This window comes from Cyprinodon tularosa, unplaced genomic scaffold, assembly GCF_016077235.1.
Source record: "Cyprinodon tularosa strain WSP-4 unplaced genomic scaffold, ASM1607723v1 ctg1061, whole genome shotgun sequence".
Classification (NCBI taxonomy): Eukaryota; Metazoa; Chordata; class Actinopteri; order Cyprinodontiformes; family Cyprinodontidae; genus Cyprinodon; species Cyprinodon tularosa.
In genome coordinates this window covers 210,793-235,075 of record NW_024037851.1, presented here as the reverse complement: position 1 = coordinate 235,075, position 24,283 = coordinate 210,793, and the positions used below count along the sequence as shown (strand labels likewise).

Sequence of the window (24,283 nt, the reverse complement as noted above, 5' to 3'; positions counted from 1 at the left end):
CATGTCACTACTATAACTTTGGAGTTTGGGAATTTTAGAGATTTTTTCTATCTTTCTTAATTACAGAAAAAAAGTTACACGTCTTCAAATTCTAAAGTACAAGTACACACTGTGTTCTTTAAGTTGCACATCAAAAATCTATTACATTATCAGTGTTGCTCCAAATGGTCCAGAACTATTGTTACAAAAATAGTTATGCTTTGTAACTTTTGTGTTTTGTAATTGTAGTTTTTTTTTATTTCTTTCAATTACAAAAAAATGTAAACCTCTTCAAATTTTTGAGTACAAGTACACAAATTGTGTTCTGTGAGTTACACATCAAAAATATCTTCCATTCAGTTTTGCTGTAGTTGATCTTAAATTGTGCAAAAAATGTTTAATATTTTTTTGCAACTTCAAATTCACACTATCAATGTACAAATAGCTTTGATACAAAGATTACATTTATAGAACAGAGAGTATTTGTTAATAACTGCATGTCAGAATGTGTTTCTGTATCAACAGTTTCACCTCAGGGTTGTGTTTTATCACATGTTCTTTATATTTTGTACACAAATGAATGTAAAAGCACTCTTGAACAGTTATCTTATGTTTTTAGATGACACATTGTTAACTCTTGTCAGCAGTTCAAAATCAGAATATGGGTCAGCACTCTCTGATTTTATTTCTTGGAGTGAGTTTTAGAGTTGAAAAGATTTGGACACCGAGAGCATTAGTCATAGTAAAGTCATAATTAGTCATAATTTCCGACAACCAGCTTAAGTTTGAGGTCAATACTACAGCCATTTTTAAATGAGCTCCAGAAAGAATGTACCTTTTGAGAGAATTACATGTAGTGTGTGTTTTTAAGTCAGTCTAATTAATATGGGTAAGTTTGATCAGGCTTTCATTGGGAACCTCCTGTGTTTTACATTTATCTGTTGGTATAATTGTCATGATGGGTTTAAGGTTCTTAGCCCACATGCAGAACACAACGGAGGCTGGGTAAAAGATTAACAGAGTTTATTCAATGTTTCTATAACACAAGGAAATGTACAGGTTCTGGAACTGGTCCGGGCTGGTTCACTGAAGTCTGCAGAGATGATAGTTTGATTAGTAAAGCAGGCAGATGAGTTATGAGTCCTTGATAATTCAGAATTCTACCTTGACTGAGTTCGGGCTTCTCTTTGAGAGAGAGGGAACCGTTGGGTCCAGAGACTGTTTGTTCAGCAGAATACACGAGCAGCAGCAGCGTCTAGCTTCTGACTTTGAATGGCAGACTTTGATCAGAGTTTCCAGCTCTTCACTAAGAGCAGCAGGGGAATCCACATAGGAATCATCAGGTTTGGCTCACCAGGGCTGATTGGCAGGTTAGGCTCATCCAGAGCTTCAGGCTAGAGACAGGTTTCCAAACTAAGGTCAACACTGCGGCGTTGAAGCAAGGTCTGGCAGCTGGTTATAAAGGGGAGGTCTCCTGATGAGTAGATGCGTCTCAGGTGTGCTGGAAGGGTCCAGCTCCAGGAGACCCACAGTGCACTCTGCTGGAGAAAGGTGGTACAGCTCCAGATCCCAACAGTACCCCCCTTTCAACGACCGCCTCTTGGCGGTCCAGAGGATGTCGACGGGAGGGAGCTCTCATATTCCTCGATCAGGGATGGATCGAGGATATAAGAACCAGGAACCCATGTGCGGCCCTCCGGACCGTAGCCCTCCCAATCGACGAGGTACTGCCAACCGCGACCTCGCCGACGGGAGTCCATGATCCAGCGAACGGTGAAAGCTGGATGACCATCGATGTCCAGGGCGGGTGGAGGGGAGTCAGATGGTGGGCACAGGGAACTAGAGACAACAGGTTTAATTTGGGAGACATGGAACGTGGGATGGATGCGAAGACTCGGAGGCAGGGCAATCTTATAAGGCCCGATGAACCGGGGTGACAGCTTCCTAGACATCGAGCACAAACCCTGAAAAAGTGACAGATGGTTGGTGAAATTCACATTTTTCTGGCTTCACAAAGAGCTTGTTTTCCAAAAGTCTCTGAAGAACAAGACGGACATGTTTCTTATGCTCTGATAGGTTCTTGGAGTAGATCAAAATATCATCAATGTACACAAAAACGAATACATTCAAAAAATCTCTCAGGACGTCATTGACTAGAGCTTGAAAAAAGACAGGAGCGTTTGTGAGACCAAAAGGCATGACCAAATACTCAAATTGGCCTAAGGGGGTCTTAAAGGCTGTCTTCCATTCGTCTCCTTCTCTTATCCTAAGAAGGTGATAAGCATTTCTCAAATCGAGCTTGGTGAAAACTGTTGCACCCTGAACAGGTTCAAATGCTGATGCCAGTAATGGTAGGGGGTACTTATTTTTGATGGTTATCTGATTTAGGCCTCTGTAATCTATACAGGGTCGTAGGGAACCATCTTTCTTTCTTGTGGCGTTCAGCCCATTTGATATGGGGGTTATGTCGTTCCAGCCACTCGAATCCCAGCACCAAGGGGGAGCATGCAGAAGGAAAAACAAAAAAAGTTAATGTCTCACGATGATTTCCAGAGATCAAAAGTTCTAGAGGTTGTGTTTGATGAATGACTTGAAGGAGTTTCTTTCCATCAATAGCGGATACTCTGAGAGGTTTGGATAAAGGAACGGTTTCGATCTGTAATTGTTGGACCCGGTTAGAATCAATGAGATTACTCTCACATCCAGAGTCAATGAAAGCACACAAGGTGAGGTTCTGGTTAGAGAAAAAAAAGTGTAGCTGGTAACATCAGATGAGGAGCCTTTTCAGTTTTCAAAAATTGCCTCACATTGAAAGATAAAAACAGTCTGAGTCGTGTTGTTGAAATCTGTTCTAAATCATATGTGTGAACCAGATGGACTTCCCTTCCTTTTGTAAAGAACAAAGACTATATAGTGGACTTTATAGTTAACTCTGTTAACTGACCATTCGGACAGATGAAAACTTTTTTTTTGCTCCCTGTTGTTAACGTAACTCCACAGTGCATGTGCCACTTAGTTATTTCTCGCTGCTGTTGCTGCCCGACATGAGGCTGATGTCACACAATATCCCATGATGCTTTGCGTGGGAAGCTAACCACTATATAGTGCCCTATATAGTGGTTAGGGCGGACATTCTGACACAGCCAAAGACAGTTAGAAGCTAAGGCATCTAAAAGTTCAGCCGAAGTGATTAGTGTCCCATTCAAAATAGAATATTTTTTTTTTCTATCTAGAGTCATTTTTTGTCATATTCATTGAACTCGTATATTACATTTACAGACATTAATGTTAACTCATCAAGCAGGAGTATAGATGAACAGATTTCTAAAATCAAATCTGGGGACATTTCCAGCTCGCAGATAAGAAAAGTACATTTCATCAATATGAAATTAGGAAACAGGGACAGAAATGTTTTCATTTATTTTTACAAGTGTATTCATATTTAAACAACGAAAATCATGTTTAAAAGCCAGGATTATGGCTCTTAACACTGGTAATATTTTCTCAAGAACGATAAAACGAATAAATCGACAGTGTTTTTTATAGAAAACTAGAACAGTGTCTCTGGGTTCAGAGTGGGACTGAAGGGGTTGGTTAGTAGAGCTCCGATTTTTAGGGCCTAAAGAGCTCTGCCTCTGCCTAAAAGGAGAATGACATGAGGAATAGAAAAAACAAAAAAGTAAATACAAACATCTGGTCCATTTAGTCTTCGTCTTCCTTCAGTCTACATTATTTTCTTTCTAGCCCTCTTCTGACTTCTGTCTGCTCTCTGCTTTACTCTAAGTAGATTTTTCTTCCATCTGTTCAACTGTTCTTCTCATCAGTGTTCCAGTTTTCCAATAAGGATCATTACAGTCCAACAAGTGGTGCAATGTTATAATCATCTTTGTTTAACAGCAGCGCAAAATGCTACCATAATAGCTGTTACTGCACACAACATGTTCACACGCTTTCTGACCATAACAACAGTCTATATGCAGCATTTCCCCCCTCTTTCATGAAATGGTAAAATAGGGGACATTTCCAGGGAGAGGTTAAGCCTGGGACAGGTGGTCAAAAATGGTGACTGTCCCCGGAAATTGGGGACGTCTGGTCACTCCGTCCTTGAACAATCGCAATGCTCTGCTAATAACTATGGCAATGCTAGCTGGACTGTTCAGCCATCCAGCCATGCTCTCTCTGGAGCTAAGAAACCAAAGCGGTAGAGGTGACAACTGCCGCTGCTTGCTCAGGAAGAGAATTCAGTGGCACAGCGGTACATCAGAGAAACCTGTCGGGGAAAAAAAGAGTGCTGAAGGCTACGGCTGGCTTTGGCTAGTTAAATATACTAAGTACGCAAGATTGAAAGAGGACAGCTGAAAAATGGATAAGTCCACCAGGCAAACAGAGTCCTGAATGCGAAGGAAAGGGGCTGCGGCTGGTTGTGAGGAGGACAGATGTACATCAAAAGCCCGTCATGGAGACAGAACAGGAAGAAGTGAGAGCTGGCAGAGCCTAGACACTAGAGACTAACAGCTGGAAGTGAAAGAAGGACAACTGAGGATCAGGAGAGCGCACCAGGCAGAAAGTAGGATGACGAAACAGTCCTTCTTTAAAAGCCACCTACAAACCTCTTATCAGCATATCTTATTTCATCCTTTCTCAACATTTTTTTTTCAGTCGTCCATTTTGCTCATGGTACTTTCTCATTCCCTCATTTTATAGTTAATAATAAAATCTTAATGTTTGTTAGACAACAGTATTAAAGGATTTATGAATTTGATGCTTAAATTGGTGATCAACAGATACTGATTTTTATGATCGATCAGACTAGCATGTGTTGTTCGGCTGCGATTACTATAGAATATCTTGGTGGCGCTACCCAGTTGACATTAGCATAGGGCTAATGTTTGCAGTGGTCATACTGGATCTAAATGTTGGTTGCACTCTATTTTACAACAGCCAAGGAAAGCGGCTCAGCCAATCACATTTAAGAATGGGAAACACCCATTATATATTTCGTAATATATGGATAATTTATAGAGTGACCACATCTCATAAAATCGAATGTGGGACAACTATGATCTATATGAAGGACAGATGTGGCTTTTTCAACATTACATTTCTTATGTGACTTACTTTTATAGTGTTGCTTTACATCATGTACCTGTTTTATCAAATTTTAAAAATTACTTCGGCAAACTTCAGAAAAGCTCACTGAGAAACACCTATTATTGCCTTGCCAAATTTTAAATAGTTCATCAATCTTTTTTGTGGCAGCTGTTTTTGTTTCTTTGACCAAAGTCTCCATCATTGTAGATTATAGGGTATGTAGGGTAGGCACTAGTGCAGGTCTTATGACAACAACTGTGGCTCTGCCCTCTTCCCATTTAGTAAAGGCACCTGGAAATATATATATTTGATTTTCTTTTGATCATTTGACGCAGTCAAAAGCGGTATACTGCTTTGGTTTGTGGGATAGCTTGAAAGTGAAAATTACTTAACTATCCCAGATAAATCAGGACATCTGGTCATCCCCGTTATTTCAGAAATTGTCTGTAATATTTCACCATGTCTTCATCACCTAAAAGTCAGTGGGCCGGATCTATCAAAGGTTTGCGTGTATAAAAACGTGACCTATTTCACTGCGCACGCTAAAAAATGTACAAACTGATCAATTACAGCGTGCTAAAAGGATTTGGTCTTTAAAACGTGCTAAATAGCGCCTCTTATCCATTTAGTACTTTTTCTGCAATGAATATTCAATATTGGGCGTTTACACGCAAAAGTGCGTCTTGTGGGAGGAGAACGTGTAAATATATTAATTTAGCACTCGCAAAGTGCTTTATCAACCTGAAAGCAATTTTGCTAACGGTATCTCACTCTATATTTAACACGTTTCAAAAGAAGGTGCAAATGGTCTGTATGCGTAATTGCGCACACATGGCAGCGGTTATTGTCGCAAGAAGGAGACATCGAAATGAAGCAAGGAGACGCAGAGAACGCATTTTTTCACTCCGTGTGAATATTTTAAGAATGAACGAGGAAAAGATCATCAAAACATATAGTTTATCCAGCATTGCCATTTTGGAGCTGTTGGGGGAACTCCGAATGGATTTGGACCCAGCCACAAGGAGGACCCACGCGATACCAGATATCACAAAACTCCTTGCAACATTGCACTTTTTTGCATCTGGGATCTCCCAATCTCGTTTTTCAGAAGTGCTGTCCGACGTTCTAAATGCCCTGACGCCCTAACGGAGAGAACCCCGGCCTTGCGCCTGTGGAGCAACATGGCAATGCTGCGGGGATGCAGCGCGCAGTCATCTTATCCACAGTCACTTCTTGTGAGCCATTTGGTATGTGCATTTTTCTACAGGCCGATACAAAACACCTGTTTTTTTTTTTACTGCGATGAAGTAGAAATTCAGGCACATACCACCTTAGGATAAAGGTTGCCAAAGTTTACAAACTACTTTGCCGCAAACCACAAAACGCGCAAAACCATCATTTAAATAGGGCGTCTCCAACAGTTTTGCACCTGCCACCAGTTACGCAATCGCTCTTGTTAAATCACCCGCAAACCATGGTTCAGCCCCTCGCGCAAAATTCCAATTTGCGAGCGCAAATTACCGCACGCAAAATTGGATCTTGATAAATCCGGCCCAGTGTCTTGACCATGATATCAAACCTTTGACTGACTACACAAGAATTAACAGCTTAGGATTTTGGACATTATTTGTAAAAAGGGCACCAAGGAGAGGACACAAAACAGGTTAGCCAAACATGTTGTAGTTTTATAGATTAAGGTAGAACATACAGCTGTGATGAAAGCAACTTGTGCAAAAATCCAACTTTTGATGCAAAATAATGCGAATAATAAACAATATAAAAACTGTAAAAAAAAAAGTTTGGATTAAAAAATGGTGTATGCTCATTGGAATAGATACTTCTCAGTCAACTGACTACCAAAGTCAATCAAGATCCTTGTTAAAGACCTTTATGTAAATCTTTAAAAATCATTTAACAAATGTAGGAACTAAGGTGCCACTTAATTATTGTGTAAAAAGTTGTAAAGGTTATAATATAAGACTAGGAAAGTTGCTTACTTTAGGAAGAAAATACCCAGTTAAGTCTATCTTTATTGAGTACAAGCAAGCAAAAACACATTCTAACCCTCTTCGAGGATCAAAGTAAACAGCTTTCTTTAGTGTTAATCTTTTTATTGTTTGCAAAATACCAACAGAAGTTTGACGTCAGGACTATCAGGTTTCATCTGCTTGAAGAAGGTTGATGCTGGTATAAAACGTTCAAGTGTAAAATAGCATTTGGAGTGGAACTGAACATTTATCTATATCAGAGGGATTTTTGGTCTAAGACTTGGAGATCTTACAGGACTCTGAAAATGACTCTCCAAAGGTTGTTTGGGTACTTAGGGGTGATCATTTTCTTCTGCAATGGTAAGAGTTAATGGTTAATTTTTCATTTGTAAACTTGCATGATTGTTAATGGCACTGAACACATTCATCTCAACATGATGGAAAAACATAATGGACTTAAATTTTTTATTTTCATATGGATTGCATTTTGGTTAAGAATAATAAATTATATGCTTTGCAATTTATCAAATATGTATGCAATTTATTACAAAATAATTTTAACTGGTTGACTTATCATTATGAATATGTACAAGTATTGTAGCTTACATTCCCATTTAATTTAATCAATAATAACACTTTTTTTTTTTTTACTTGTACTGTATAAGTTGTTATATAATTCACCAAAACAAATAGATCCAAAAGAAGCCAAAAAGAAAATGTGACTGACGGATTTAAGTTCTAACTACCGTAATCTGACAATTTTACCAAAATGTTTCCTCAGTCTGAAAGTAGCATTAACTTTTGGAAATGGCCAGCTAGTTAATAAACAGATTCAGCAGTGATTTAAAGATCAAAAGCAAAACCAATATTGGAAAAGCCTGTGCTCAAAAACTAAGTAGATGCCACTTGACTGGAATTTAGAAACAGGCTGATAATGGTAATCAGATTTACTCCTAAATCACTACAAAAGCAGATCTAACCACTTATAGCATGCTTTGTAAGTATAATGCACTGAGGCAAACACATTCAATACAATGCCAAGAGCTAAGGACATCAGCATTGACTTTAGACAGGCAACTGTTTCTGGGCTTGGATAGTTACACTGGTGTGAAAAATTACGTCTCCTCTTAAGGTGGGTATCAAGATAATAGATATAATAGCAAGATAATACTAATGAATTCTGTCCCGCACTTCCCTTTCTGAGAAGGGAGTGTTAACTGACGAGATAATGCTACCTTGTGTGGTGTGTTAACATTAAACCAATCTGCTAGAAAGTATGTTGGGACCCCTCTGATGTCATATTGGGAAAATCCGTCATGTTGGATTGTCTTTACCTGTGTGTGGCGTCTCACTGTGGACAACAGAGCATGAACATTCCATATCCACACCCTAGACCAGGGGTCTTCAATGTTTTCCAGGCCAAGGACTCCCAAACTGATGGAGCGGGGACCCCCTCATTATATATAATATATAAAATTTTGTTACATAAAACTGGTCCTGTAGTCACTCTATTACAGATGGAGTCATGTAACGAAAGTAATTTCTCCCTGAGATTATTAAGGTATTTCGGATTCTGATTTCTTGTTGACAGGTGCCCAGCTTGAAAGAGCTCCGGTGTATTGCTGAATGTGTGTGTTGATGACTTTATCTTTTTTGTTTTTCATCTTTTTCGTTTACTACAGTGTGTTGAATTCATGTTAATGTGTATTTAATGACATTTCAATTAGTGGAAAAAATTGCTGGGGGGATATTAAAAAAAGTCTAATCTACCAAAACCTTCGCAACCCCCATGCAGTACCTCTCTGGACCCCCTAGGGGTCACAGATCCCTGTTGAAGATCTCCACCCTAGACTGTTCTCTCTCTATGAGCAGTCCCATTGAGCACTCCTGAGCTGAGCCAGAGTTGTGCATATTGCGTTTGTTCAAACCTGTATGCATCCGCATGCATTGACATTAGAACCGGGACCCAATCCCTCTTACCTGCAGTCTTTTCTGTTCTCGAGTTTAAAATCCCATCTGGACTTGTGAGTATTAGACTGCGGCCTGGCCCGTGATTACAATGGATACACATAGCTGCTGATTTTCATTTAAAGCTTTTAGTCGCAAAGTGCTTTATGCTTGTAGTTTCAGCAAATTACTGTCTTAACAACAGAGGCATTTAAGTGCCAGTGAGCAACAGGATAACTCTGTTCTAACGGATGACTAGCAGTAAACAAGACAAAGGCCAAAATGCCTTTTCTTTTTTCCACAAAATCAAACACACTCATACCTGTATTTATGCAATTCATTAACCAAAACAAAACCTCTTTTAAAACAACTCTTCAATTTTACATTGAATAAAAGAAAGCCAGTTTAAGAATAAAATTCACAACATGGATTGAGCAACACAACTCTTTCAGAAGCATTAACTCAGGCCAAAAATACCTCAACGATCAAATTAACTTATTCCAATCTTTTCCATTTTTTTATAAAATGTGCTGAGGTAGGTTGATGAAAAATTATTTAATACACAGTCAGTGGCTTTGTTGAAATGCTTTAACTTTGTTTCTACTTTGCTTAATTCTAGCTGGCGAAAAATCTCATTCACTAGTGACACTTGATGCCACAAAGGGAAGCATATTACACACTATTAGTACCCATAAAAAAATACAGGTTTACTTTTGACCTGTAGCTATTAGTACCTGCCCTATGCAAGACTCTTATATGTACACAATCTCGGCACTTAGCAAAAAAGTACAAATTATAAACATCAATTGATGTATCTTGAGAGTTTGGTGAGTTCTCCAGAAAATAAAAAATAAAATGATCTCAAACAAAAAAATTATTGATCAGATCATGACCTTCTACTTACATACTTATGAAGCAAAACAAAATGGTAAAGAAATAAAGGTTTGGGAAAGACCTTGTCAAAGTCCAGATTTAAATCTAATAATAAATATACCATAACAAGATTATTTAGGATAACACTCAAAATCCATTCAAACTGGCTGAAGTTAAAAAAGAAAAAAACAAGGAAACCTAAAATGTTAGATTTGCAGTTATAGGTTCTTATTACCACCAAAGGTGATGCAACCAATAAAACATATTGTGATGCAATTTTTCATTAAAGTAGCCTCAGCTGGTTTAAATTTTCTGTTTTCCGCTAATGAATGAAATTCAGATAAAGAAAATACTTTTTCTTGCTTCTGCCATCTTAGTTCAATGTAGAAGTATATTTGATGATCTGGAACTTTTAATGTATAATGGTCTAAACACTATATCAAAGAAATATCTAAAAACTGTAATGAACAACTACGGTAAATGTTATGTTAAAGAATGAGAAAAATGTATTCACATTTGTAAAAAAGTTTTGAGCATGCTGTTTTACTGTGCCTTCCTGCAACTAAATGAATCAAAAGTACTTTATGTAATTCCTTCTCTTATTAACCATGTATGCTGGTGACTAACTTAACATGTCTGTCTCTTTGGCATTTCAGGTTGTCAATCACAGGGCCTGGGTAAGCAACATGTTTATGAAGTTTTCTTTTGTCTTTTGACATGCACTGAACAGGAAGATTGCAGAAATGTTTGGACAATTAAGATGTTCTTTTGTATTCGATAAAATAGAACAGTACATCAATTTTGTAAGTCAGGCCACTGCCAATGTTATATAAAGTTTGCTATTTTGTACAGAGAAAAGCAGAAATTCAAAGTAACATTTAAATACAGAATGATAATACAAAATATCAGTGATAAAATGACCACAATCTAATTATTGTTTACCAGACTACTATTTCTACAACTACCGTAAATCTTCTAATATAAGACGGAGCCTCCATTTCACTCAGGTGCATCTTGGTCCAGGCCAAATATTGGAAGGAGGCCAGAATTGGAGGCAGGCCTCTATTTCTATTTGAGCTAAACAGACAACCAGTGGAATGAATAAAAAATAGATTTTGTGTCTATTTGAACCTATAAAATACTAGGTTAATTAATTGAAAAAGTACAGTTACCATAACAATATACAGAACATTATCAACAAATACCTGTAATTCAGACATCTTCAAGCAGCCTCCAGGCAAATTTTCTGCACAGCAATATGGAGAAAAAAAACCTACACAGAATGGAATCTTTGCCAAACTGACTTGCGAAACAAAGTTTTTAAAAAATGGGACAAAAACTGTTTTGCCATCAGAGCGACATTTTATTTGTTTTAGGTTAGTGGAAGTAGGCTACAGGTATCATATATCTCAAGGGGAATTCAGAGCAATGAAGACCTACTACACTGTGACATTTTAACGCTTTTCACCACAAAGCAAACATAGTGCATTGTAAACATTTTCCATGGTTGTAATTATTCATAACAAAAGGCATCTTATAGATTTAATCACCTTGCCCCTAACTCAAATTGTCTTGTTTAGTTTGAAGTAAAAAAAAATTAATAAAAAATTCTCCAATTCTGTTTAATCATCGACAATTTCCCCCTCCTCTTCATCTCTCCCCATAATCTCCTCATCACTTGCAGATCAAGACAATCTCTTATGTAATCATGGGACTTCCCATGCTCATGGCTTGGATTCGTTAGCAAACATTGCCCCTCTGTGGTACTTGTATGTTACTATCACAAGTTTTTGAGGACTTCCCAGAAACATAATTGGTTCTAATTAAAGCCCCGAACTGTATACGAGTCAGGCCATAATTTATCTCCTCCGACAGCGAGACCGGCCATTGTTAGAGCCCCTAATGGAATACAGACCAATATTAGAGGATTTACGGTATGTTGATCACTGAACAAGTAGTATAAATCACAGTAGAACACCAGAGCTATCAACATAGGAAAATCACCCATAGAAATGTCAATACAAATAAATCTAAATACTAAAGCTGAGTTATGTCAAACTAAGATCATTGATAGGTGTGAGCTGTTCTTCCACATTAACTCATTCTGGCCTTTTCTCATTCTCTGCTGCTAGTTTGTGGTAATGTAGCGGTAAAGGGGTCCAGAATCATTGGGGGTCAAGATGCCCAGCCAGGAGCCTGGCCCTGGCAGGTATATTTCACTACAAATGACTCTTCCTGTGGAGGGTCGCTGATTAATGATCAATGGGTGCTGACAGCTGCTCACTGCATAAACAGGTGAGAGGTTTTTAGTGAGTTGGTTCATTGGTTTAATGGTTACCAGACTTTGTTATTTGGTCAGAGTAATAAAAACAACACTGTAAAAGAAAAATCCATTTGTCAAAAATGGTGGTAGTTATTCTTTTATTGAATCAAAATTAAGTTAACCAAAACAAAAAGTCAACAGCATTTAAAACCTTTGTTTCCAGAGAATCACAAGAAAACCATTATACCGTGAGTGTTTTAGTGCCAGTTATTGGTACACTGCACAATGTGGATTAAGTAATGAAGAAATAGGTCCCAAACATAGCTGAAACTTGGACACAATCAAATATTAATTTGACCTCTGATCTAAACTGTGCTGTATATGCAGTTTAATCTTAAATGTAGTGCTTTTATGGCTAATTTAGATTTAGACTATTAAATGTGCTGTCTTTACTTTATTATCTTTTATTCATTAAATCACAAAGTACATATGTATTTTATCAAAGGTTTCATTACTTGTTGAAACTAGGTTAGTACATAAAACAGTAATCTTTCTCTTATCTGTTGATTCCTATTAATTTATTTTTTTGGTTCTTTTTTCCTTAAAGAGATGATCTTTACCACACAGATGTCCATCTTGGCGTTTCACAGCTAGATGTTTCTAGCCCAAATAAATTGACTCGAAAACTCTCTGAAATCATCTGCCATCCTGATTACCACAGTTATACATCTGAAAACGACATCTGTCTCTTGAAGCTTTCGGCTCCTATTAACTTTACTAACTACATACAGCCAGTCTGCCTAGCTTCTGAAAACAGCACTTTCCATGATGGGGTTACTAGCTTGGTAACAGGTTTTGGTGTCACTGGTAAGTTACAAAATATTTGTTTTCTCTGACAATACTGCTTGTTGATTCAGTCTAAACCTCTTATCCCTGTTACTAGATTCTGGCCAAACTTCTACTCTGCAGGAAGTAGAGGTACCGATAGTGGGAAACAACAGATGCACATGCTACTACCAGGACCTATTCAATATATATCTTCTACTCTTTGAAGACCTGGACACAAATAATTACTTGTGTGCTGGACTTCAACAAGGTGGAAAGGACTCTTGTCAGGTGACTACCACTTTTTTTAATGTAATGTCTCTTTAACGCCCGGTGGAATAAATTTAACCATAAAAACACATCGAGAATGGTATGTCTGTCATTTGAACAACCTAACTAATCAACCTCACTAATCAAAGAAAGAAAAGTATTTGTTTGTCATTTTGATTCTTAACAGGTTGACTGCAGCACAATTTCAAAGAGGAAACAAAGAAAAAATATCTCACATATTTGCAGATAAATGCGGCCAAAATGAGTTTCCTTCGCCTACATGTTATGAATGCTGGCGTAGCATAAATGATAAATTATGAACAGTTTAGTTTGTGCCTTCAAGTCGTTTTGCCCATAGGAAGACGTTATATAACCAGAGTGCGAAATACGGGGTTAACCCATGAGACCCCCTGAAAGCCTCAAAAACAAAATTTAAAGGGGGTCTTAAATTGTGTCAAAAAAATTAAAAATAAAATATTCTTTTGTCACTAATGGACACTAAAATGTTTTTAGGCTCAACATGTCCAGTATTAAAATTCAAAACCTTTATTCACAAATATGTTCTGTTTTTTGCCAAGTGGAGCCAGCCAATCCTGCTCGCATATGCAAATTAGCCATGTGCTTTTCCGCAGTTAATAACACGGACAACGCGGAACAGATTGCGAGAAGACAGCAGGTCTTCACTCCGGTTTGTGGACCTCAACCAGAGCCGGCCCGAGCCTCTTGGGGGCCCTAAGCAGAATTTGATTTGGCGCCCCCCCCCTCCCACAATGCAGAATCACCTATACTAGAACATTACTGACACAAATGTCATACTATTATGTTATAGTGAATATAAAAAATGAATACACTATGATAATGTATTAATACAAAATAAATAAACACTACTTACTGTCATGTTGGGTTCAAGGCGTCTAACCCACATGCAGAAACACTCGTGAGACAGGGAAAAAGTTCAAAGGTTTATTTACAAATTTACAATGAGTATGAACTGGTTCTTGGCTCGGCAGACAGGTCACAAGGGGAACACCACTGAGGAGGACAGAGGAGTAATGCTGCGTTCACACCGGGGGCAGCTGGCGCGACAGAAGCAGTGAGTTTACATGCAAAGTCAATGGTTGACGCGCGTCAAGGCGCAGCAAAATGTCCCGCGGCGCGTTTCGAGCAGCCGAAGCAGCGCGTCGGGCGCGTTTTTGGCATCTGACGCGCGCGACGCGCCGCAAACGCACTGCTGCTCGAGATGGAAAAATTGAATTTTTGCTGCTCGACGCGCCGCGTCAACCAATCAGAGAAGCTGATCTGGGAGCTGGCTGGGAGAGAGACACAGCGCTGATGACACAGACTGCTCTGATCACTTCTCTTAAACAGTTTATTAAAGCATAATTAACTTAAAATATATACATCTGCCGGCAGAATATGTTCGCTTTTATTATTCTGGTGCCTGCAGATCGGATTATTTAGATGAAAAACACCTACCAGCCACAGCGGTAAACCGCGAGGAGGCGACCCGGCCAGAGGCTGCTGATGAATGGATTCCTTCTGTCGGCGCACCGCTGGTATGTGGGGGTCTGAGCGGCTCCGACAGAAATAATATTGGGAGGCAGGATTGTAATCTGGATGAACTGACTCCACTGATGAAGTTTTCAGGTGTAATTTCTCACTTAAAAACATATTAAAACTACTTTATTCCCACTGATAACAGCAAATATAGCTGCAAGGCAGAGAAAGGATAGTGAAGCTCCGCCCAACGAGCGTCAGACACACTTTTGGACCGCGCAGCGAGAGCAGCAAAGCTGCTTCAGACGCGCGTCAGAATTCACTGGTACAAGCAGCAAAAATGAAGCAGCAGACGCGATTTTGCTGCTTTTGCTGCCCCCGGTGTGAACGCAGCATTAGTGTTGATCCAGGTAAACTGCAGGTTTTCAGATGTTGGAGTAAATACCTGCTCAAAGGTGGAGCGGAGCTGCAGGGGGGGAACCTGGAGGGTCCAGAGGCTAGTCGGCAGGCAGAGGACTGAGGGCAAAGGCAGAGGCTTAACTGAGTGCAGGCAGGCAGATTCCAGAGAGAGATAATTCTCCAGGATTTCAGGTCTTCAGACAGGACTCAATCTGTGAGGCAGAGAGAAACAGGGTCAGGCAGGTTCACAAAAAGTTAGAGATTCAGATCTGGTTGTTTGGCTCAGGTCTAGCTCTACCATTACTGGCAAACACTCTGGCAGGGAAGTGTTAGCCTCCTCCTCCTTAAATAGGGCTTCCTGATGAGCAGATGGAAGACAGGTGTTGCAGTCAGCTCATGCCCCCAGGAGATCTCGTGCGCCCTCTGGTGGAGAAAGTGGACAAAGCCTCCAGATCCCAACACTTACAATACTTTCTTTTACTAAACCTTTTTAATACAAACATATTAAATAAATTATTTGCAAATGTGCATTAAATGTGCATTTTTTTTTAAATAAAACCAAAATAGACAAACATTAATATCAAAAATAGAATGTTACAAAAACAGATACTTAAATAAGGAAAGCAAACATAAGAACAGCAAGGGTTCAACAATGAATTGTACAACAGTGCCTCAAAATCGTTCCTTCCTTGCTTTTTTGGAGGCAAAGTCACTGATGACATCATTGTATGGTATTGCTTGGCCAACTTTGTTATTAATACTAATGACTGCAAGTCCACTTAGTCTTTCCTTGACCATTGATGATCTCAAGTATGATTTTATTAATTTGAGCTTGGAAAAGCTCCTCTCTGCTGAGGCAGCTGTCACAGGCAGAGTGCAGGCTATCCTGAGAGCTACCCAAAGATTTGGGTAAAGCTCAAACATCTCATTTTGTGAGAGGTATGTGAGAAGCTCAAAGGCAGTCTTCATAGTTTGGGGAAGTTCAAGAAGACTCTATATCTCTTATGCCAGTGTGCTACCATCAATATCAGCCTCCTCTCCAAAAGTGAGTTTTTCCGCAAGAAGCTCACATTGTTCTCTCCAGACTTTTTGATCAAGCTCCCTAAAATTGAGCAGCACTCCAAAGTTATCTTTAACCTCACTTAGAGATGTAAATCTATCCTCCAATGACTGAATGCTACAGTCCACTACAGCATTAAAAAATGACTCTTCAAGCCTCTTAATAGCATCCACTATTGGCTCATCTGCAGCCTCATAGGCAAAGTGCCTTTTTGTAGAACCCAATCGCTTCTCTTTCAGCACTGCTTCTCTGTTCATCTGCTCAGAAATTTCTTTAGCATATGTCTGTGCATCACTGAAGCCTGTTTTTCAGTAACTGATAAGTTCACCTTTGTTCTTTTTTAGAAGGTGAACTGCTACATCAAGCTGCATGTTTTTTCACTCTAGAAGCTTGCTCGTGATGTTAATTTTAGACAAAATGTCATACCAGACAACACAACAAATCTGGAACCTAAATGAACCTTTCTCTTCCGCAAGGGAGTTGGCTTCAACAGCCACTACAGAGTCAGACGCTTTCCCTCTCACTTCTAGCAGGGCTTCCCTCGCCTTCTCTGACTGGTACCGCAAAGCTTCAATACTTTTTATCCTGCTTTCCCAGTGTGTCTCATTCCAGGATTTGAGCGTGATGCCAACAAACTTCCTTAAGACGTCCCACCTTTGAGTGGACCCAGCCAACAAATCGTACACATTCTCTACATTTCCAAAAAAAACAAGAAGCATCCATTGATGCTTTAGCCGCATCTGACATTGTCAGATTTAGTGTATGGGAACTGCAAGGCACATAAAAAGCTCTTGGATTCTTAACCAATAGCTTAGCCTGCACACCTTTGTTTTTTTCCCTTTATATTAGCCCCATTGTCATAGGACTGCTTCCGACAATCCTGAAAAGGGATGTTCAATTCCTCAAGCCTGTTAAGTATTAGATTGGACAAACCCAGGCCAGTGGATTCTGGAGCTATCAGAAATCCTAAAAAGTGCTCTTTTATTTCTGGTGTTGTGCCCAGAGTGACTGTGCGCACCACAACAGACATTTGTTCATAGTGACTAACATCAGGTGTACAGTTTAAAATTATTCAATAATATTTGCAGTCTTTGATTTCTGCCACCATAACCTCAATTATTTTGTCACTGACACACTCTATCAGCTCATTCTGGACAGTCTTACACAGGTAAGACAATTTCTTTCTGCATCCAAAAGGGCCATTTCTGTTTCATCAATAGTCTTCTGCTTAGAAAGACGGAGGGTAAAGTCTTTCCACTTCACCATTTTATTGTAATGATCTTGACTATTTTCATGCTGTTTCAGCAAAGCACCTACATTTACCCAATCACACAGTCCCTCTGATGACAGCTTTGTGGACTTTCTTGTGAATGATTATCAAAAGAGGCAGTAAACTGCATCACTTTTCTTTGAATAAATTTGCCAGCTTTGCTTGATTTTTTTCCCCATTAACTAAATGTCTGTATGTATAGTGGTAGTGAAAGCTTCGTCCATCTGATCTCTTGTGGAATGTAGAGGTGTCACTGATTGGTACTGGCCCTCTTCTTACCAGATCAGTCCTTTCTAAATCTGAGAGGAATGCTGACCATTCAACTGTGTCAATTGGAGGAGCTGTTGATCTATCTTGATAGCTGGAGCTTGTTGAGGCAGTGGATGGGAAATCTATAGCAGTGGGTGCAGATGTAGAAGGACCTGTAGGGACGATAGATTAAATAAAAAAGAATAAAATGACATAGCATAACATTTAATTGTAAAGCCAACACAAAACAAAAACTTTTAGATTAACAGACCTGTCATGCCGGCTGAGTTTGAAACCAACGGATCAGTGAATGTAAGTCCTTGTAACTGCTCCTCTCTTTCAGTCACATCTAAGTGCTCTTCCCTTTTAGTCGCTTGTGCAGTGGATGAACCTGCAATGATAAAACAAACAAACAAAAAATAAAGAAATAAATAAAAAGCTTAATGTTTTTTGTCCTATTAACAGGCTATGTAACCATTTGCCATCAAGAAAGCCCTCACCTGCTGCATCATCAGCTGTTGAGGCACTGACACTCGAAACATTAGGGGCAGGTAAAGTTGGTTGTTCTCCAAAGTACTTCAACAGTGTTCCTATGAAAAATAGCATTACATAATGCATAGTTTATTTAGTAGAATGAGTTTATTTGCCCATGTTGTACCACAAGAAACTCCACACGTCACCTAACAATTCATATTCTGTTGGCAAATGAGGCATAATTGCCATATGGTGAAAACTTAAAATGGTGATCTACTGCATCCTAAATATGAGGAAAGCACTGCGTCATCACTCACCACCATGTTAATAAAACTGCACTCTATTTTCATTTTTGGTATATTTTCTAATAAAGATAAATACCATCTCTCTCCAAAGATCTTAGAGCAGAGAGCGCATGTGCTTTGTCTATTAAGGTAGTAGATTCACTTTAACACAAACAGCAATGCTAGCTAAGCTGGCATCTGTTTTCTTCAACTTAAACCGATATCTATCCATCCTTCTATTATCTTCCGCCTATACGGGGTTGGGCCGCGGGAGTAGCAGCTTCAATAGCGAGGCCCGGACGTCCCTCACCTCTGGGGAAATCCCAAGCAGGCATTTCCAGGCCAGGCCAGCCTAGAGACATAGTCTCTCCAACATGTGCTGGGTCTCCCTCGCCGATATGTATCAACACATGAAATACACACCTACCTAGATAAATGTATATTAATAACGGGTAATATTTCACTGTTAATGATGATGGATGGTTGATAAATATCACTACACGAGTTATGACGACAAGCTAGCTGTTACCTCAAGTGACGTGAGCACAATATGTGCTGCTGCTGCACAAAATATACCGGTCAGTAAATAATCATGCAAACATACCTTTATCTTGCTATTTTTTTCTCTTCCTCTTTCCTTTTCTTTTTTCGGCACAAGAGGGATACATTCTTTTTTGTGACATGGCTTAGACTGTCTTATTAACGTGACGGATGCACGCCAGTGTGATTTGTCAATGGACACGCACATACCGCGAGCCTTCTGCGCCATCGCGGCTGCCGTTGCGAAGAGAATGTTGATCATTTATTTATTTTGAACACTTAATAAAAAGCAAATATAAGTAAATTAATGAAGTCATAACAAAACAAAACAAAAAAGAAGAAAAAAAAACATATGTACATACCATCATGTTCGAAAAGGAGTAGGAAGAAGTAATAAAACTTATTAAATCCTACCCCTGTTCTATATTAACATCTACCTATGTTTAAGCATACATACATATCTATATATATATACACACACACACATACATACATACATATATACATATATATACACACATACATACTTACACATACACCCGTATCTCAAACACATGCACACATACATGCATATACATACACACCCACATAACTATAGACAGTATACACATATCTCTATCTACATATACGTACACATATATCCATACATATCCATATACAAAATACCCTTATCTCTCACACTTTTTTTATATATATATTTTTTTTTTCATGTGCATGAGCAGTTGTGGACAAATCAGAATTTTATTGTCTTGAATTTTTCATTTCTTAATTGATATACATTCATTTATTCATTTATATCACTTGTTTAAGTTATTTATATAAAAAAAAAAAAACATATTAAAAAAAAACAGACCATGGGCCTGGTCATTCGTTTTTGGGGCCCCCCACTTAGTTCGTTTATGCTTCGGGCCATTCGTCCCAGTTCCATTCGTCAGAAACTGAATTAAAGCAGGACATCTGTCTTTTTATAGACTGACTGTCTATTCAGGCTCTTGCCCGCTCCACCAGATTCACAGAACACCTCATCCACAAAGCTGTCAGCAAGCTGAGCCCCCCTCAAAAAAAAAAAGAACTCTGGACAAACTATCTCCTGCACTACTATTAATACTATATGTATTTACTGTTCTTTTGCACTGTTACTGTTACAAATGCTATATCTTACATAATTGGTAATAATAATAATAATAATATTTCTTTGCTGCCATTACCATCTGCCTTTTTGCACTAGCATAAGTATTGCATATTTTATATTATTGTACATTTTATATTTTATTGTGAAATTGAATGTTTGAATTTTAGTATTAGGAACTGATCTTTTCTGTTGTGCCTGTGCACTTTATCTGTTTCACTGTTGGTGAATGAGAAACGTCCTCTCGAGTCCTTGTATGTCTGGTTTGACTTTGACATTGTAATGTTATAGGCCTACTGCATGTTGAGAAAATTTAGATCGGTATTGCGCAACAATCGGGAGATGGGAACACCCCCAAAAATTGACAGCTATTTCGCACACTGGATATAACCTAACCGAATATCTTCAGAACAGCTCCAAATGACACAAAACTCATTTGGGTGAGTAGAACATGATGTAATAACATCACATCAAGGGCCAAACTTAAAAAACACGGCGTTTTCCTTTAAGTAAGCCCCATTGTATAGACCAATTTACAGCCTAAATCACTGGGAAGCTGTACAGTCAAATTGATTCAAAGTTTTCTATCTAAGGAAAACCAGTTGATTGCATTGGCTCATTGACTCAAAGGCAATCCCTCACACTAAGCATGCTTGTAACAACAGTGGAGAGGAAAAACTCCCTTTTAACAGGAAGAAACCTCCAGCAGAACCAGGCTCAGTGTGAGTGGCCATCTGCAGAGGCCAACTGGGGCTCATGGAGACAGAAGCAGAGATACAGATAGCAGTTGTAAAAGGCGGCCCCGTCCAGGAAACACACAGCCAGGCAGACAAGCTCCGAGCCAACTCCCTTGTCAGAGGAGGAAGAGAGCACATCCAGCCAGTCCACCACAGAGAAACAGGATTTTAATGGAAAACAGGCCAATCTCCAACATTTATAAACAAGGGCGTTGATGGCGGCAGCACAGCTGATATTTCTCTCCAGGATGGTGTCACAGCCAAACAGGAACAGACAAGGCGAAGCTACTATCAGAAAAAGCAGAGAGCATAATGTTAGAGATTGAACTAACAGATCTTGCAGAGAGCGAAAATAGAGATAGAATGAAGCAGAATGATGAAATGGGGGTCCCTATGTCCTCCAGATGTCTAAGGCTATAGCAGCATAACTATAGAGAAAGCTCAGGATAACCCAAGCCACTCTAACTATAAGCTTTATCGAAAAGGAAAGTTTTAAGCCTAGCCTTAAAAGTAGACAAGGTGTCTGCCTAACAAACTAAAACTGGTAGTTGGTTCCACAGGAGAGGAGCCTGATAACTAATATATCGTCCTCCCATTCTATTTTTAGAAATTCTAGGAACCACTAGTAAACCTGCAGATTCAGAGCGAAGTGCTCTGTTAGGAACATAAGGAACAATCAGATCTCTGATATAAGATGGAGCTTGGCCATTTAAGGCTTTATATGTGAGAAGGAGGATTTTAAATTCTATTCTGAATTTAACGGGAGGCCAACGAAGAGAATCTAGTATAGGAGAGATATGATCTCCCATTCATCACCTGCGCATAAATAGGCATACCAATTGCCATTTGTTATAAAAAGTTTATGTTATAAAGTCAAACTTTCTCATTATTCTCAGATAATGAATGGGCATAGACCGACAAGCTTCTGCTAGTTAACATACTTATGTTGCTGGACTGTTGATGAAGCCCTCCTTGTTTACAAGCAGTAAATGGGTCTATGCAGGATCCATTGTGTTCTATCACAAGCATTATCTATGTAAAGCCATAGGTCAAAATTAGATTCAACTGCATTGACCAAGAGAGGATTTGCAAACAAGGAATTTAACTTTGGTTTTAGGCACTTGGAGCATACAAATGGGAAAAAAGACAAAGTACACATTTTCAAAGTACAGGGACAGAAACCTCTGTTGCCATCTTGACTAAAAGGACACATTGCTCTGTCTTGCATCAGATATGAAAAAGACAAAATGGAGATGCTCAGGCTTGTCTACGATGTTTATCTTTTGATGCAGAATATTTTTTTTCCTAAAAATCATTGTCAGAAGTTCTTAGAACAGAGCCGGTTTTCTTTATCAGCTTTATACCCTTCAAGTAATATGTGCTTTTGCCACTACCCCGGCAGGTGATGGAAAAAGACTTCAAACTTTCCAAAACAGACGTATAGAAGATTAGCACCATCTTGCAGCAAACACTTAAGAAACTTAGCTTCCTTAAGGACAGATTGTTCTGTGCCCTCTGGCAATGGCTTTACAGACGCATCTCAAGTCTGTTGTCAAGGTAAACACAGAGCAACAATTAGCAATTAACTTATGCTGGGCTTACAGTAAACTTAGTGCGATTGCTGCTAATAATTACAAAGGGATTCCCATACAATTGCCCAACAAAATGTTTAAAACTTTTTTAAGGGATGCTTCACATTTAAGTGAAAATAAATAAATCCTGTCCTTCAGACTGAGAGTGAAAAGAAAGTGAAAAGAGTTAATCAAAATCAAAAAGCTTCTAAAGACATTCAACCTTTTTTTTTTCCTCACAGGGAGATTCGGGGGGACCACTGGTAGTACAGAACCAAAATAGTTCTATGTGGGTCCAGGCTGGAGTTGTGAGCTTTGGTGAAGGCTGTGCTAAACCAATGAAACCTGGGATCTACACTCGAGTGTCCAAGTACCAGAGATGGATCAGTGACACTGTCACAGGCATGGAACCAGGCTTTGTTACTTTTACCTCCCCTGGAATCGACAGCGACTCTGGCTTTCACTGTGCTGCCACCCCCCCTGCTACTCCTATCAGCACGACCACTGATGTCAGTATTTTTGACAGTGGTGAAACCTTGAGCCACCTCACTTACTTCATGGCTCTTATTTGCTCTGTTACCTCAAGTTTTTGTTGGTAGTGTTCAAAGAAAAGATTTCACTTAATACACGACACATAATACTGTTATTGATATGGGTGGTTCACTTTTAATTGATTGTACTGCAGTTCTAAGACATACTAATGTACATGTTACTTTATTGAAGAACACTTGTCATGAAATAAAAAAAAACATGGTAATCACATTGTGTAAGGTTAAAAATAAAATATTTCTTTTTTAAACTGGAGTACCAGAGAAAAGGAAAGTTTATAATGTTATCATAAAAAAGCAGTATTATTATATTGCAAAGTAACTTGTTGACTGATCTTCGAACAAGTAATTATGACATATGCCAAATTATTAATACATTTTTCAAGAAATTTTATTAATTTTATTAGTCATCCAACAAACTTAAAATATTTTCCTGTAACAGTCCTGCTCTCTGAACACTGAAACCCTTTTTTTGCTGAATGTCCTTTTTTCTGTAATGATTAAATACATTGTTCAATAAAGATATCATATGATTATTTGTATATTAAATGACCATCTATAGATATTTATTATCAGAAAACATAACATTTCATACAAATACAGTGGGTACTGGTTGGAAATGGACGGTTTCCTGCGTGATTCCTGCGTGAATCACGATGTATTTCCTGAGGCCAGTTTTTTTTATTTCAAAAAGAACTGCAATGTACCCGGACAACCACCAGGTGGCGCTTGGGAGCTCTGCCGTGCTAAAGGTGACGTTTGTGGGCCTGCAGTCAACTGAAAAGCAGGTTTATTGGGGATCTTAGTGTGATATTGTGCTATTTTATGATGTTTTTGATTAAAATAAAGTTAATGAATTAATTTAACATAGTGACTGCATTATCTGCATCTCTATTATTTAATGAAAAATAAAATTAATTAAGTTGGAGATGGGGATACGGACTGAGGCGCAACCAGAGAAAGGCGACAGAGACAGTACAGTGGCTGGTGATTTTGAAATTAAAATCATATCCAAAGTTGATTCCTCATTGAGATAAGCCAAATTTGTTCAAAAAGGTATGTAAGAAAATATATTTTCTTTAGTTTTGTGAAATATAAGTGCCGTTGACAGCTTTGAGGATCAAAAGTTAAGCTAATCTTTAAATGTGTTCATTAAAATCCATCGAGAGTTTGTGTGCTTGGTCTGTAATAAAAAAAAAATAGCCATAGTAAAAAACATTTCATGTTCAGACTCACAAAATTAACAGATTTTATCACTTAAACGTTTAGCCTTGATGGGGTTGCGATAC

General features: G+C 38.7%; 1 protein-coding gene across 1 annotated transcript; it reads left to right on the top strand.

The window, feature by feature from the left end:
• The first annotated feature begins 7,280 nt into the window (after window positions 1-7,280).
• LOC119785143 (tryptase-like) lies at window positions 7,281-23,846 on the top strand. The gene is made up of 6 exons (XM_038287588.1): window positions 7,281-7,418; window positions 10,535-10,555; window positions 12,011-12,173; window positions 12,749-13,008; window positions 13,085-13,257; window positions 22,689-23,846. The coding sequence occupies exons 1-6, from the start codon at window positions 7,364-7,366 to the stop codon at window positions 23,043-23,045; spliced, it is 1,029 nt and encodes a 342-aa protein (XP_038143516.1). The 5' UTR covers window positions 7,281-7,363; the 3' UTR covers window positions 23,046-23,846.
• The last annotated feature ends 437 nt before the right edge of the window (window positions 23,847-24,283 follow it).

Coding starts and splice junctions, on each gene's coding strand:
- LOC119785143 (XM_038287588.1), top strand. CDS start 7,364: ATGACTCTCCAAAGGTTGTTTGGGTACTTAGGGGTGATCATTTTCTTC. Junction 10,556..12,010: donor TTGTCAATCACAGGGCCTGG/GTAAGCAACATG, acceptor CTCTGCTGCTAG/TTTGTGGTAATGTAGCGGTA. Junction 13,258..22,688: donor GTGGAAAGGACTCTTGTCAG/GTGACTACCACT, acceptor TTTTCCTCACAG/GGAGATTCGGGGGGACCACT.